The sequence below is a fragment of the Myxine glutinosa genome, chromosome 7, assembly GCF_964187855.1.
Source record: "Myxine glutinosa chromosome 7, kmMyxGlut1.1, whole genome shotgun sequence".
NCBI lineage: Eukaryota > Metazoa > Chordata > Myxini > Myxiniformes > Myxinidae > Myxine > Myxine glutinosa.
The window spans coordinates 139084400-139101167 of record NC_136267.1 but is presented as its reverse complement, the minus strand read 5'-3'; the positions used below and the strand labels follow the sequence as shown (position 1 = coordinate 139101167).

Sequence of the window (16768 nt, the reverse complement as noted above, 5' to 3'; positions counted from 1 at the left end):
TTCAGCCCGAGAGCAGACCGCAAGATGCTGAAAGAAGTCTCTAAGAACCCCAGAATGTCATCACGGGACCTACAGGTAGCTCTTGCCACTGTTGATGTCAAAGTGCACGAGTCTACCATTAGAAAGAGGCTGCACAATTTTGATCGACATGGGAGGTGTGCCAGGAGGAAAACTTTGCTGTCCAGAAAGAACATCAGGGCAAGACTAAAGTTTGCCAATGAACACCTTGGCAAAGACCAGCACTTGTGGAACAATGTGCTCTGGACAGATGAGTCAAAGGTAGAGCTATTTGCCCACAGTACCAGAAGACATGTTTGGCGAAAACCAAAAACAGCATTTGAACCCAAAACCTGATACCAACTGTAAAGCATGGTGGTGGAAATATTATTATGGTTTGGGGCAGCTTTGCTGCATCAGGGCCTGGGCAGCTCACCATCATAGAATCCACTATGAATTCTTCATTGTACCAGAGGGTGCTTGAGGATAATGTGAGGTGGACCTTGCAACATGACAATGACCCTAAACATACCAGTAAATCCACCAAGGAATGGCTGAAAAGAAAGAAATGGAGGGTTCTGGAATGGCCAAGTCAAAGCCCGGATCTAAATCCCATCGAGATGTTGTGGGGGGATTTGAAACGAGCTGTGCATGCAAGAAACCCCTCAAACATCGCACAGCTGAAAGAATTCTGCATGGAGGAGTGGGCAAAAATTTCTCCCAGTCGATGTCAGAGACTGGTAGACAGTTTTAAGAAACGCCTACTTGAGGTTGTTTCTACCAAAGGGGGCAATACCACCTATTAGAGCAAAGGGTGTACTTTCTTTTTCCACATGTGAAATTTGCATTTATGTTTATTTAAATTATACAATGGACTACAAAATGTAAATGTTTCATGATATTTGTTGTATTATATCACCTTTATCTATCAATATTGTTGAAATGAAGATCAAATAGCTGTATGTTAAAATATGTTGAAAAAGTCAAAACTTTACATGGGGTGTACTTACTTTTTCACGTGACTGTATGTCATTAGTCTTGGTCATCATCACAAAGTACTTTTTTCTTTCCCTCTTTCCATATCAATTTTTCCAATTCTTCTTCCCTTATACTTTCGCTGGTCATATATTTATTACATACACAAATGTAACTGAATTATGACCCCGCTTCAGCTTCTTCCCCCACCTAATGTTCTATGCATGCCACATCCATCTTCTACCTCTGCCTTCATGTATCTCCTCCCACACAGCCTTCTTTCCATTCTCTGCCCCACTCTCCTCCTTTCTCACTCCAGTCATGCTTCCTTCTCTCAATTTTCATTTTCTCATTTTAGGACCCACCAGGCGCCAGTGTGGGTACATTGTATACATAATAAGTAGATGGCTCAAGAGCAATACTAAGAATTTTAGAAAATCCATTAGACCCCAAAGAAAGGTTTTGCACCTTTCCATTTTCATAGCAGAATTAAATGCATATTGGGTTGGTCATGTTTCATTTTATAATTTGGAAAATGTTTTTCACAAGTCCTAAAATGACAGCTTTGGATCAATATTGACATCTTGCAACTTTGTATGCATACAATTTTTTTTCCTGAAAAATCACAAGCTCTGTCCATAACTGCTTGTAAATAACCCGTCACCCCATCCCTATTTTTTTCTGCAAACACCATTCAAGTAAACATACCGCCATTCAGAACCCAAAGACTTTCAAGTGCTCCAGGACATTCTCGGTGGTCAATGTTCTCCGACTATTTTATGGGGCATACTGCTGCTGCCTCATCTTTTCCAAGGAAAAAGCTACTATTTGATGTACTGCATACACCATCAACTCAACATAATGTGGGACATTCTTCAAAAACATTGCTTCTGCCATCAGCTCACAACCCACACCTCTTCCACCCTTCCCCCCATCTCAAACACCAATGCTGTTTTCCCTGTTGGTTTGAAATGCTGCACACAATTTTTTTTTAACAAATGCAAAAAGAGTGGAAGAACACTTTTTAGCACCCTTTTCCTTTCCACAAAAAAAACATTCGATCTAACATGTGTGGATGCCCGAGCAGAACGTTGTGTGATGACATCATGCATCCGCATTGGGCAATGGCACCGTACTGGTCTAGTAAGGGTCGAGCATGTATGGCATCGTAAATGTCTGAGTCGTGTCAAAAATTAGGACGTTAGAAACATACTTTTTGGGACCTTGGAAATAACTTGCAATGAATATCGATTTTGTCAGAAAAAACCAGGGTATTTGGCGGGTTTTAGACGGTAAAAAGAGGGCTCTCATTGCATGGTTATTGTATGTTTCCTCCACTCCCATTACAACCATAGCATCTCATGTTATGCTGTAGTTAAATAATCGATCAATATTGATTAAAATACTAACAATGACAAGAGATATCATAATTCCTTTTCCTTACTTGCAATAGCCAAGGTATGTTCTGAACCACAGGCAACCTGAAAAGAAAGAAAGAAAAGATGAGATGGTGGCAAAAAACAATAAATTCAAACACATATTTCTTGATTGCGAATAATCATTTACACGATAAAGACTTGTATCCCAAAATAAACTTTTACAATATATGCTTTGTAGTTGGAAACACAATTATGCAATTAGCAAAAATGCAAAGCTTGACCGTTTCCTTGATCTTTTCACCAAATTCTGGCTGATGGCAGCCACGAAACAAGTAGTAATCATCATCATACTTCATCATCCTATAATAATTGAAATAAGTGTTGGTGTGTTTGCTTGACTTTTATGCCACTCCCGAACGGCTCGATTGAATGAGTTGAAAACTGTAAACTGATGTGTGTGCTCTTGGGGTGTGCCCCTGGTAGATAATAGGGGGTGAGAGCGTTAAAAAAAATTAATAGTCCTGGGGGTTCAGGGTGCTGGGAGGACGCTAATTCTCTGAATTTAAATATGTATGGCATAGCGTTGCTCCTGGTGGGATGTGGTATCACATGCCATGCTAAAATAGTCAATCACAGGAAATTGCTCCTGTATGGCGATGTTGGCGATGTATGGCGATGCTCCTGGTGGGATGAAACTCAATTATAGGAAATTATCCTATCCAGAATCCTGGTCGAATTATCCCATCTGAAATCCTGGCAGTATTATCCCTGCTGGAATTCTGGTGGAATTACCCGTTCTGGAATTCTGGCAGAATGATCCTGCTGGAATTCTGGTGGAATTACCCGTTCTGGAATTCTGTTGGAATGATCCCATCTGGAATTTTGGTGAAATTATCAGTGTCTAATGATAAATGTCAATGTGTGTCAGTCAGTGTGTGTGTGTGTGTGTGTGTGTGTCTCCTCCATCACTCCAAAACCATGAAACCTAGCAGCCTGAAACTTTGCATGCATCCTAACACAACTCGAAGGGAGTGCATGAAATAAAACTGGGCGTTTGTGTAAAGTTAAACAACAATTTTGAAGATAATTAACAGGCTTATTAAATTAACACCAAAAACAGGCTTACCCATTATCAGTCCTCATTCACTTCGCAGGGTTCTAAATCTGCCATTTTGTTTCGGCCTAATAAAAAATGCCTTACCTTGGAACATATTGTAATGGTTTGTGTACAATAGAGCTTCATTCCTATGAATCGCTGAAAACATCGCTGATCGCTGTTCTTCATTCCTAATAACCGCTGTATACATTGCTAATCACTTTCCAAGCCAGCCATTCCTTATCAACAGATGTTTGGAAACCATGGTGATACAGTCGACAGTGGTGTAATTAACTTTGGTCCTTAAATCTCCTTCCAGCAAGGGTTTAAAAAAATACTCATCTATAAAAATGGCCGGGACTTCCTGTCCAATGTCACAGCGAGAGAGCCCAGTACCGTGCTCAGTCTTCAGTGTCTTTTTGAGTCCGTACCGTACACATTTGTTTGATATTCTTCAAGAGTTCTTCACAATGCCAAAACTAAAGTAAATTCACTGCAGAACTCAAGACAAAATTCCCGTGTTTTGGAAGTGGTCGAGAAGAATGGGAAGCAGAGTGCTTGGTATGTAGTGCTGGTACATATGTCTCTGTGTCAAATAAAGGGGCTATTGATTTACAATCTCACGTGGACTCGGAAAAGCACAATATTCCCAGTAATAATTCAGTATTTCGACTCGGAGTGGTGGTTTGCATTGAAAATTAATTGAGGTCCAGACACACATAACGAGACCGCCAATACGATTGCTCCATAAGTAGAGGAAACCCTTGAAAAGAGTGTCCCCTTATTTCAGTGTTCCTCTCTGGAGTGTCCTTTGTTTTCGGAGTGTGCTCTTTCTTTTTTTGGAGTGTTGCTCTCTAGACTCTAGAGTGTCCACTTTTTTCAGTGTCGCTTTACAGAGTGTTTTCTTTTTTTCAGATTGCCACTCTCTGGAGTATCCTCTTTTTTCAGCGTGTCCCTCTCGAGAGTGTCCTCTTTTTTCAGTGTCACTCTCCGGAATGTCTTCTTTTTTGAAAGTTAAAATATGGTAACCATACTAAAAACAAGACCAAAAGTCTAACAGCGGCATAGCTGGGCTTGTAAGATATTATAAACCAGAAACACGTATGATTAGCTTTTTAAACAGTCGCTAATGCTGTTTATAACATTAAAAAAATTAATATGGAGGAATCCCGATATTTGTCAGGTAAGTTTTACTTACAGAACTGAGCGAAAATCTACTGTAATCTATATACCCCACATGGGTTGGGTAAACAACATGACCCTTCCTGCCGGGCCTATAAGTACTGTGTCGTTGGAAGATCCGTAACGTCTATGCTTTCGATATTTGATGGTCATTTTAACAATCGGTTTGTTTTGTGTTACACACTGAACGAAAAACGTACAGGTAGAGCATGTCGATTATGATATATGACAGGTTCGACGACATGTTCGGCCTGAACGAAATTGGAATTAAAATGGCGGAGTGTGGAGTCAGCCGTTGTACACCGTAATGACATCAGACGTAATGACATCTCCCTGTCATGTGACCAGATCCTCAGCTCTGATTGGTATACGTTTGAGGGGACATACGTACATACATACATACATACATACAGATGGACAAACACTGTTATAGACGGCTTTGCCCTAGAGGCTACGCCGTAAAAAGTAAATGAAGTACATATATAAACATGTGTTCCGTCATCTTAATTGAATATGACAAAAGTTTAAAATTAACCTTCACCTTGGAAAGTTCCAGTTCCAGAGCGGGAGCACAGGGTGTGGCAGCCGCAGTTTTATTTACATCCCTCAAGGGAAGCCCATGTTATAATCTCTTTTAAAATGGTATGTGCTGTTTGAAAGCGATGGGTGGTATTGCTATCCTGCTTGAATGTGCTGTTTTAACATACCCCATTTCGTTCAATCCTGTACTAATGCCGGCAGACGGCACCATGCCTCCCCCACCCCGCTTCCCCTCAAGTCCCCCTACCAAACGCAATTCCAGAACACCCCTTTCCCCTCCCCATTTCCCCATCGCCTCCTTGCTCCCCCTCCCTCCTCTCTTTACACTCCTTCCTACCCCCTCTCTCTCAACCCCAATCTCCTCTCTACTCCCTCTTTCTCCCTCCCCGCTCTCTTCATATTCCATCAGCGAAGCGACCGGTTGTATTTACAAGTACAGTATTAAATAGAAGGTTAATCTAAATATATCTTGCAAACATTCTCACAAGCCTCAAACCTTTTGGTTGGGGGAATGGAGGGAGGGTGGGGTCAAAAAGATTTATTTTTTTTGCCTAATTCATCTTATGCAGGAGTAAAATAATGTGGGAGGAAGCCGGTGGAGTGAGACAATAGCTTGGAAAAAAAAACAAAGGGATTGAACGATGCCCAAGGCCTCAATGAACTAAACAACTGCAGTTTTGCAAAATGAAAACAGGAATGATTTGGACATCATTGAATACCCCAACTGTTAATTCAGCAAAAACCCCACTATAGTACCAAACAGCATTTTGAGTAACTAGCAGCACAACATTTAGTGTTTGGCTTGAACTTGAAGCTTTCAGTCAAAAAATACAGCATTATGAGAAAGAAGATAAAGGGAGAAAGAAAGAAAAATGTTGATTTCAAAGTGGCTAAAGACTTTTGGTAATTGGCCAAACTAATGCCAGTATGTTTGTGACAGTGCTTGTTCAAAACGATTGGAGGGATGTGTAAGAAGGTTCCATTTTGAATGGCTGGTAGGAAGTTTTCAAGAAAGTCTCTCATGCTTGAAGACATCAACCTGGCAAAGTCCCTGTAATAAACAATACCGCTGCTGTATGACAAGTTACTACATGCGCAGGCCAAACATGCTGTACAACATGTTACTACATGCACAACCTTGACTATTGTTTTGTATGTTTCATGCAAAATAAAATAAAACAAAGAAATAAATTACAAACACAATTTCCCACACTGACCGATTCTAAAATTGGCACCAAATTTGTATAAGTACTACGGTTGTCCCTTGTATCTTGTTGTGCCAGCTTGGCTATCGATTACAAAAGGATTCCAGGAGACGAGCAGTAAGATCTTCAGGGGAAGCGAGACAATAAATTAATAAAGAACTATAACGGCACTAGGTAGAGCATATTCCTCCACTAGGCTGAACAGTTTAGGCCACTAGGATAGGGGTATCCCACTAATAGGCCGGACCTGGATCCGGACTTCAACCAAAATAGAATCGGCTTGTTCTTTCTGATCGACTCATCCACCTAGACTTGTCATAATCTGTCCACAACTTTTTGAATTAACATGCTATACGGTGCTGTATATAGTTTATGGCCCCTATCAATGTTAAAGAATCGCTTCAAATAAAAAAAATAAAAAATTGCATCTGGATCCAGAACTTCACCAAAATCTCATCTTTTCGTTCTTGTTACGCACACATACTGTCAATCAAATTTCGTCTGAATCCGTCCATAATATTTTGAGATATCCTGCTCCGAGAAACAGACAAACAGACAGACTGGGGTGAAAACATAACCTCAATCCACCTTCGGTTGAATATTTCTTACAAAGGAAGTTTGTTGGGCTGGTAGGATGGCCTAGTGCACACTCGCCTCTAAGCTATCTTGATTGGGATTAGATCTTGACCCAGTTATAAACTGCAATCCCCGTGTTTCACGTAAAGGGTGAGGCATCACTGCGTGTGCCGTTCATTGGAAGGAAATTAAGCTAGAGGACCGGTCTTCCAGCACTGGTCGTTGGTGGTCGTGAAAGATCCCATGAGGTCTTTTGCACAAAGAGTATGTGAGGTATTGCCGGCATCCCAAACAAATTACAAATTCATGTCCTGAGCGACTTCTGGGAAGGCAACGGTAAAGCGCCCAGCATAACCCCTGGCAAGAAACGTCTTCACAGCAAACTAAATTCCTAAACTGTCAAAAGTGTCAAAAAGTATAGTGATTTGACTGATTGGTAACCAGACAACAAGATTTTACTGACAAAGTGTTTTTAACTGAACAAAACAAAGTTGCACAAAGTCCTGGCTTTAAGAATCAGCATTATGCAAAGTTTACAATGAACCGTACACCGAATGGCACCACTTAGCACGAAGGGCAACTGGAAGAAAAGCAAGTTCCAGCTACTTCAGAGTGCAGTTTCTCTATTTCAGTACACTCGTATTGATGGGAATTCATTTTTCCAGGTTTCATCACACGCTTCATAGTAGGGACGCCTTCCTATACTAAGCTGTTTTATCGATTATCTCATCAAAGTAAGAGGTATATTGCCTGTAAACCACGAGCCATTATGGAAGTAGTGGTATTGTTAACCTTCAGTTAATGGTCGGCCGATTGGAGCGACTCGTACAGGTCCTGAGAATGCACGTGTGTGGAGTGCGGGCTTAAATGCGGCCGCTCCTTGCTTCTTTCGTCAGAGGTTGCAATATTTTTTAAATGTATGAGATTTTTTACTAAGGTTACTGAAATAAAATCACTGATAAAAAAGGAATTTCCCTGAGATCATATTATTTCAACTCTGTGTACGCCACCACTATTGAAAAACATCGAGATCCATGTTGCAATATAAAGTTGTTTCGAATAGTCTGTGAAGGTTAATAAGGCACAGGAGATGTCGAAGTCATCTGAAACCGATAGGTAAAAAGAAGCACACCTCACACTCTCAGGACTGCAACATCATATGGGCAATTCCACGGTTACTCACATTACATATATATATATATACGTATAACATACAGTCACGTGAAAAAGTAAGTACACCCCATGTAAAGTTTTGACTTTTTCAACATATTTCAACATACAGCTATTTGATCTTCATCTATCTATAATTCCAGCAATCTCTGTGTGTCTGTGTGTCTGTGTGTCTGTGTGTCTGTGTGTCTGTGTGTCTGTGTGTCTGTGTGTCTGTGTGTCTGTGTGTCTGTGTGTTTGTCTGTGACCGCTGTTTCTCGACAACCACGGGTCCGATATACTTGAAACTTGCCAGGTATATTGCTGGGGACCCGAGGATGTGCCTTTTCAAGGTTTGTAATTAATCGGACAAGTACCTACCGAGCTATGTCCAAAAAACGCTTCAACCAATCAGAGAGCAGCGAGCTATCACGTGTGCCGAACCGTTAATGCAATGCAAGCGTTAATGCGTTAATGCAAGGCTTTTCTTTTTTTCCCTCTTCTCTTTCTACTTTTCCTTGCGATTAAATTGCAAACAGCCAAAATACGTTGGCGCTAATTGAATAATTGGCCATTAACACTAAAATAATCGTAACTGCGATATGCCAACTTCCGGACAGTGCAGCCTTCCATGTTGTTGTTGTTTGCAGCAGCTGTTTGCAGCAAGGCAAGGCTTTTCTTTTTTTCCCTCTTCTCTTTCTACTTTGCCTTGCGATTAAATTGCAAAAAGCCAAAATACGTTGGCGCTAATTGAATAATTGGGCATTCACGTTGGAAAACTATGTTGCCGTTAAACTATGTTTTAAAACGAATTCAAACTGCGATTAAATTAAAACGATTCATCGTAACTGCGACGATTTGCGAACTTCCGGTCCGGCAGCCAATCACAGAACGCTTTGTTGCGTAGGCGTGGCCGATGTGAGAACGAGCGGAGCTGAGCGCGTTACGAGCTGACCGCCATTACGTTACGGTTCGTAATTCGATTTCTTCCGGAGAAAATAATAATTTCTCGATTTCATATGCGCATTATTTCTCCCAATTCAGTCAGAGCGAAGGGCGGAAGCGAAGAGCGTTGTTTTTTTTGTTTACGGGCGTACGGGCGGGGTAGAGCGTACGGGTAGCGTTTTTTTTTTTTTTGGCAAGGAACGGGCACCCACGTACGGGCAATGCCCTAGTTTCAACAATATTGATAGATAAAGGTGATATAATATAGCAAATATCATGAAACATTTACATGTTGTAGTCCATTGTATCTATCTATAATTCCAGCAATCTCTGTGTGTCTGTGTGTCTGTGTGTCTGTGTGTCTGTGTGTCTGTGTGTCTGTGTGTCTGTGTGTCTGTGTGTCTGTGTGTCTGTGTGTTTGTCTGTGACCGCTGTTTCTCGACAACCACGGGTCCGATATACTTGAAACTTGCCAGGTATATTGCTGGGGACCCGAGGATGTGCCTTTTCAAGGTTTGTAATTAATCGGACAAGTACCTACCGAGCTATGTCCAAAAAACGCTTCAACCAATCAGAGAGCAGCGAGCTATCACGTGTGCCGAACCGTTAATGCAATGCAAGCGTTAATGCGTTAATGCAAGGCTTTTCTTTTTTTCCCTCTTCTCTTTCTACTTTTCCTTGCGATTAAATTGCAAACAGCCAAAATACGTTGGCGCTAATTGAATAATTGGCCATTAACACTAAAATAATCGTAACTGCGATATGCCAACTTCCGGACAGTGCAGCCTTCCATGTTGTTGTTGTTTGCAGCAGCTGTTTGCAGCAAGGCAAGGCTTTTCTTTTTTTCCCTCTTCTCTTTCTACTTTGCCTTGCGATTAAATTGCAAAAAGCCAAAATACGTTGGCGCTAATTGAATAATTGGGCATTCACGTTGGAAAACTATGTTGCCGTTAAACTATGTTTTAAAACGAATTCAAACTGCGATTAAATTAAAACGATTCATCGTAACTGCGACGATTTGCGAACTTCCGGTCCGGCAGCCAATCACAGAACGCTTTGTTGCGTAGGCGTGGCCGATGTGAGAACGAGCGGAGCTGAGCGCGTTACGAGCTGACCGCCATTACGTTACGGTTCGTAATTCGATTTCTTCCGGAGAAAATAATAATTTCTCGATTTCATATGCGCATTATTTCTCCCAATTCAGTCAGAGCGAAGGGCGGAAGCGAAGAGCGTTGTTTTTTTTGTTTACGGGCGTACGGGCGGGGTAGAGCGTACGGGTAGCGTTTTTTTTTTTTTTGGCAAGGAACGGGCACCCACGTACGGGCAATGCCCTAGTAACTTAAATAAACATAAATGCAAATTTCGCATGTGGAAAAAGTAAGTACACCCCTCCATTTATCATTACTTCAAATACCTAAAATTAGAATCAGGTGCACCAGCTCAGGTGCAAATGATTAGAACATCGTCAGAGAGGATCTTGGAGGAACCTGTCTTATTTAAACCTCAGACATTTAGTTTGGTTTGCTCTTTGTTGTTGAAGTGTGCAGCGTCACCATGCCTAGATCAAAAGAGCTATCTGAGGCCTTCAGAAAGAAGGTTATAGATGCCTACGAGTCTGGGAAGGGATTTAAAAAGATCTCCAAACAATTTGAAATCAATCATTCGACTATCCGGAAGATCATGTACAAGTGGAGAAGATTCCAAACAGCTGCCAACTTGTTCAGGCGAGGCCGCCCCAACAAGTTCAGCCCGAGAGCAGACTGGAAGATGCTGAAAGAAGTCTCTAAGAACCCCAGAATGTCATCACGGGACCTACAGGTAGCTCTTGCCACTGTTGATGTCAAAGTGCACGAGTCTACCTTTAGAAAGAGGCTGCACAAATTTGATCTACATGGGAGGAGTGCCAGGAGGAAAACCTTTGCTGTCCAGAAAGAACATCAGGGCAAGACTAAAGTTTGCCAATGAACACCGAGGCAAAGACCAGCACTTCTGGAACAATGTGCTCTGGACAGATGCGTCAAAGGTAGAGCTATTTGGCCACAGTACCAGAGGACATGTTTGGCGAAAACCAAAGACAGCATTTAACCACAAGAAGCTGATACCAACTGTAAAGCATGGTGGTGCAAATGTTATGGTTTGGGGCAGCTTTGCTGCATCGGGGCCTGGGCAGCTCACCATCATATAATACATTATGAATTCTTCATTGTACCAGAGGGTGCTTGAGGATAATGTGAGGCCATATGTCGGAGAGTTGAAGCTCAACCGAAGGTGGACCTTGCAACATGACAATGAACCTAAACATACCAGTAAATCCACCAAGGAATGGCTGAAAAGAAAAAAATGGAGGGTTCTGGAATGGCCAAGTCAAAGCCCGGATCTAAATCCCATCGAGATTTTGTGGGGGGATTTGAAACGAGCTGTGCATGCAAGAAAACCCTCAAACATCGCACAGCTGAAAGAATTCTGCATGGAGGAGTGGGCAAAAATTTCTCCCAGTCGATGTCAGAAACTGGTGGACAGTTATAAGAAACGCCGACTTGAGGTTGTTTCTGCCAAAGGGGGCAATACCACCTGTTAGAGCCAAGGGTGTACTTACTTTTTCCACATGCGAAATTTGCATTTATGTTTATTTAAATTATACAATGGACTACAAAATGTAAATGTTTCATGATATTTGTTATATTATATCACCTTTATCTATCAATATTGTTGAAATGAAGATCAAATAGCTGTATGTTGAAATGTGTTGAAAAAGTCAAAACTTTACATGGGGTGTACTTACTTTTTCAGGTGACTGTATATTAATGTAATGTATTGTAATATGAGTAACCGTGGAATTGCCCATATGGGTTGTCATTTTGGGTGCTGACAAGACAATATATTATCTACACTACAAGCAATGCTCAGAAGAGCAGGCCATGTAGTCTCAGGTAGCCACGCGATGCAATGCTCACAGTAGTAACATGTGGAAGTGATTGGTGCAGCAACATTGGAGTCCAGTGGAAAAAATAATGATTGTGGAGATTTCCAATTGATGCTTGCTGGCATTTGGCCTTTGTTGACAAGAGGGGAAAATACACCTCTAACACTCAGCTGAACATGCTCTCAGGTCCTGCTTGTAATTACTCTACCATGTTTTGTAAACGGACAAGCGTTACGCCTAGGTCCCCCGTTGGTGAAGTGATGTGAGTTGACAAAGTGGAAGACGCAAGGTGGCCATCTTGGATTTTGACGTGGCGACCCAATTATATTATCAATAGCGTTCTTCCTTATGCATAGATACACCCACACACCAGATTAGAAGTTAGTATACTGAAACGCAAAAGAAACTTACCACCTTTGAAACCTTTAAATATCAACAATAACACTGCGTGTAGTAAATGTGTGAACTTATGTGTGGACAATAGTGTCCTCTCTGTCAGACAAAACGGTCACGGATGGTCACTTGAACCTTCAATGGTCACTTCATAGCACAGCTGTTGAACAGCCGTTTTGACTGTCAGTGATTAGCCAAGGGGTACGGAATGATTTTAATGAGCTGCACGTGATGTCTTGATATTGGCTTTAAAAAGGCCAGTGAAAAATGGGCATTTCAATCAACATGCCACGATTGTCAAGGGATCAACGGCAGCGTGCCCTGGGCATGCTGCAAGGCGGACTGAGCTACCGTGACATGGCACGTCGCCTTGGCTGTTCACACCAGACGATATCGGCCCTGGTGGACAGAGACACCCCCCACAACTCAGCAGATGACAGACCTCGATCAGGGAGGCCAAGAGTCACCACTGCAAGGCAGGACAGGCAGATGGTCCGAAGTCACCTGCGGGATCGATTCCGTCCAGCATCCCGCACTGCGGCAGAAACTCCGGGGCGTGCAAACCCACGGATCTCCAATGATACTGCACGAAGACGACTGCATGACTATGGTCTGACTGCCAGAAGACCATACAGAGGCCCCGTGATGACGGCTGCCCATCGCCGCAACCGACAGAGATGGTGCCAGCAGCATCAGCGGTGGACCTTGGCGCAGTGGAACGAGGTCGCTTTCAGCGATGAGTCAAGGTTCTGTGTGGACAGTCCTGATGGGCGTGAGCGTGTCTGGAGAAGAACTGGCGAGCAATATGCCGATTGTTGCGTGCGTCAAGCCAACAGGTGGGGTGGCCCAAGTGTGATGGTGTGGGCCGCCATATCAGCCGTCATCACAGGGCCTCTGTATGGTCTTCTGGCAGTCAGACCATAGTCATGCAGTCGTCTTCGTGCAGTATCATTGGAGATCCGTGGGTTTGCACGCCCCGGAGTTTCTGCCGCAGTGCGGGATGCTGGACGGAATCGATCCGGCAGGTGACTTCGGACCATCTGCCTGTCCTGCCTTGCAGTGGTGACTCTTGGCCTCCCTGATCGAGGTCTGTCATCTGCAGAGCTGTGGAGGGTGTCTCTGTACACCAGGGCCGATATCGTCTGGTGTGAACAGCCAAGGCGACGTGCCACCTCACGGTAGCTCAGTCCGCCTTGCAGCATGCCCAGGGCATGCTGCCGTTGATCCCTTGACAATCGTGGCATGTTGATTGAAATGCCCATTTTGCACTGGCCTTTTTAAAGCCAATATCAAGACATCACGTGCAGCTCATTAAAATCATCCCGTACCCCTTGGCTAATCACTGACAGTCAAAATGGCTGTTCAACAGCTGTGCTATGAAGTGACCATTGAAGGTTCAAGTGACCATCCGTGACCGTTTTGTCTGACAGTGAGGACACTATTGTCCACAAATAAGTTCACACATTTACTACACGCAGTGTTATTGTTGATATTTAAAGGTTTCAAAGGTGGTAAGTTTCTTTTGCGTTTCAGTATAGTTCGTTTATTTTTCAAGATATTTCGCTCACAAGGTTCAGACATACATGGCGGCGGCCATCTTGGATTTTGACGTGGCGAGCCAATTATCAATAGCCTTCTTCCTTATGCATAGATACACCCACACACCAGATTAGAAGTTAGTAGTTCGTTTATTTTTCAAGATATTTCGCTCACAAGGTTCAGACATACATGGCGGTGGCCATCTTGGATTTTGACGTGGCGACCCAATTATCAATAGCCTTCTTCCTTATGCATAGATACACCCACACACCAGATTAGAAGTTAGTACTTCGCTTATTTTTCAAGATATTCCGCTCGCAAGGTTCAGACATACATGGCGGCGGCCATCTTGGATTTTGACGTGGGTTTCACCCACACACCAAATTAGAATTCGGTCCTTCGCTTACGCACGCACACACGTCCGCACACACGCACGCACACACGGACGGAAGGGAAAACCATAGTCCCCCTTTCGCTCCGCGGTGCGATGGGGGACAAAAAATACTGCTTGCAATGAATGATATACACACATTCCAATTTACTGCACTGAGAAAACTTTAAGCCACAAGATCTTACAAAGAACAGTAGGATAGCTTGCGGCATTGCAAGGCTGCACCACGCAAGATGGAAAAAATTAGGAGAGGAGTTACAAGCAATAAATCAATCCTTAATCCCCTCCAGTCGCACCAGAAGGACTCTGTTAGCCAATCTGTATTCCAAATTGGGTGCATTTCCGGCCGAGCATAATCCAGCCCTGGGTCGACGCAAAGCCTTTAGGTATCCTGGACCAACGCAGGAGTCAATGTTACCCACAGTCTCGGTCACAATTAGACCGACTCCAGGTAATTAAAGGTCAAATATCAGAGAGGCTCATTAAAGTACAGTATTAGCACAAATATGACAAATCTCGATGATATTTGACCGTCAAAGTCAACAATCCACCTGACATAGTCACCTCAGCAAGAGTTCGCCATCAAATATGCAAAGGTGTGTGATGTTGCCATGGACCAGGCCATGCTTCGGAAGCACTAACGAATGAATAGTCCTCAATGGATTTTTGATGAACCATATGAGGACACCTCATATCAGCATGAAATTACCTATTTGAGAGCATATCGTGATCGACGCAAATCAGTACATTACCCAGGGCTTTAAAATCCACACGAACGGACTTCCAGAAGCGTTCCATTGAATTTTGATTCAGGTGATGTGGTCATTTTATCACAACACCTTTAGAAAATACGAAAGAAATTCTAATACAATTTTCTTATAAACAAGTACAAAAAGTTTTAATTAAAACAAAAGCCGCGTCGATGTTACACAATGCCTAGATGCAGCTGTGCCTATAACGTCGATGTTATAGGCACAGGACATTCCTATTGATTCGATTACTTGATGTTATTTTTGTGCAAAGTGAAAATATATCTCGGCAATTTCCCGTGTGTGGCGACGAATTTTTAATATATCTCGGCATTTTCCCGTCTGTTATTTCAGGCGGTGTATGACTGACCATGCTGTGATTTAAAAAATATATATCTCGGCAATTTCCCGTATGTGGCGACACGTGAACGAAGCTATGCTCCTCTCTCCACATTATTGTGACGACGTATAAATTAAATATTTCATCGTGACAATTGTCATCAAATGGACGAATTTTTAATATATCTCGTCATTTTCCCGTCTGTTATTTCAGGCGGTGTATGACTGACCATGCCGCGATTTAAACAAAATATATATATCTCGGCATTTTCCCGTCTGTTATTTCGGGCGGTGTATGACTGAGCATGCCGCGATTTAAACAAAATATATATATCACGGCATTTTCCCATCTGTTATTTCGGGCGGTGTATGCCTGACCATGCCGCGATTTAAAAAAATATATATCTCAATGGACTTGAAGTTACAGGCCTTTGAGAATTCATTTCGTTCTATAAAGGGCAACTTTCATCGGATTTTCTTCCCGTTTTTTTTCAGCCGAGTCTAAAACTATGTTAGCGACTGTGAAAAATGAAATGATATATCGAATTTGATTTGAAATAAAACTGTGTGAGAGAGGAAGACACCACGGGCCTACAAAACAGGCCTCAAAGCTATGCGAGTTAATAAAATGGTGGATATTTGTTTATATGAAGCCTCTCCCAAAATGGGTGGAGCTATGGTTCCCAGAATGGGTGGAGCTTTGAGGTTTTGTCTTCTCTGCAAGAACAAGAAGAAGAAGAAGAAGAAGAAGAACAGGAAGAAGAAGAACAACAACAACAGCAGAGGGCACTCTATGAGCAGCGTCTGCGACGCGGCTAAAAATTTCAAATATTCTTTTCCAACAATGAATGATTATCCATCTCAGTCAATTACAGTACTGACCCATTTCCAAGCTGATGTCATGTGTACCCATGAGCTCATGCTGCATTGCCATGTACCTTGTAATTCAGGAGAGAAGACGAGCAATATGAATAATCTTCATTTAAAACCGGATCCCACTCAAGAAATGTCACCGCTCATGTTCAGGGGGACAAAATGCTCGATGCTCCTTCTTGTACAGAAGACCATGAACACAATTTAGCTGAAGGACTGATTAACTTCCTAGAATGAACCAAAATATAGAGCAAAAAGAAAAACAATTCTTGTGAGCAGCATGTTTACTCGACTCAATTTCTACTCTACCTTCACTACCACACTCGACCTGCACTCTTACTCTACCTTAACTCTTACTTCACCTACACCTCTATCTCCTCTCTAATTCAAATTCCATCTCTATCTCCACTCTACCTCCACCTCTACCTCCATTCTTACTCTACCTACACCTCTATCTCCACTCTTATTCTACCTCCACCTCTATTTCCACTCTTACTCTACTTCAATCTCAATCTCC

At 42.5% G+C, this 16768-nt stretch overlaps 1 protein-coding gene across 8 annotated transcripts in view; it reads right to left on the bottom strand.

The window, feature by feature from the left end:
- Nucleotides 1-16768, bottom strand: part of SERGEF (secretion regulating guanine nucleotide exchange factor) — a 373010-nt gene that overhangs the window by 102054 nt on the left and 254188 nt on the right. For 7 of the 8 annotated variants that reach the window (XM_078782347.1, XM_068123300.2, XM_078782343.1 and 4 more), the window contains exon 11: nt 2417-2453. The exons of the other annotated variant lie outside the window; for it this stretch is intronic. In XM_078782347.1, coding sequence (XP_078638473.1) covers nt 2417-2453 — 37 coding nt within the window. The remainder of the gene's footprint in view (nt 1-2416; nt 2454-16768) is intronic. 8 annotated transcript variants of the gene reach the window in all.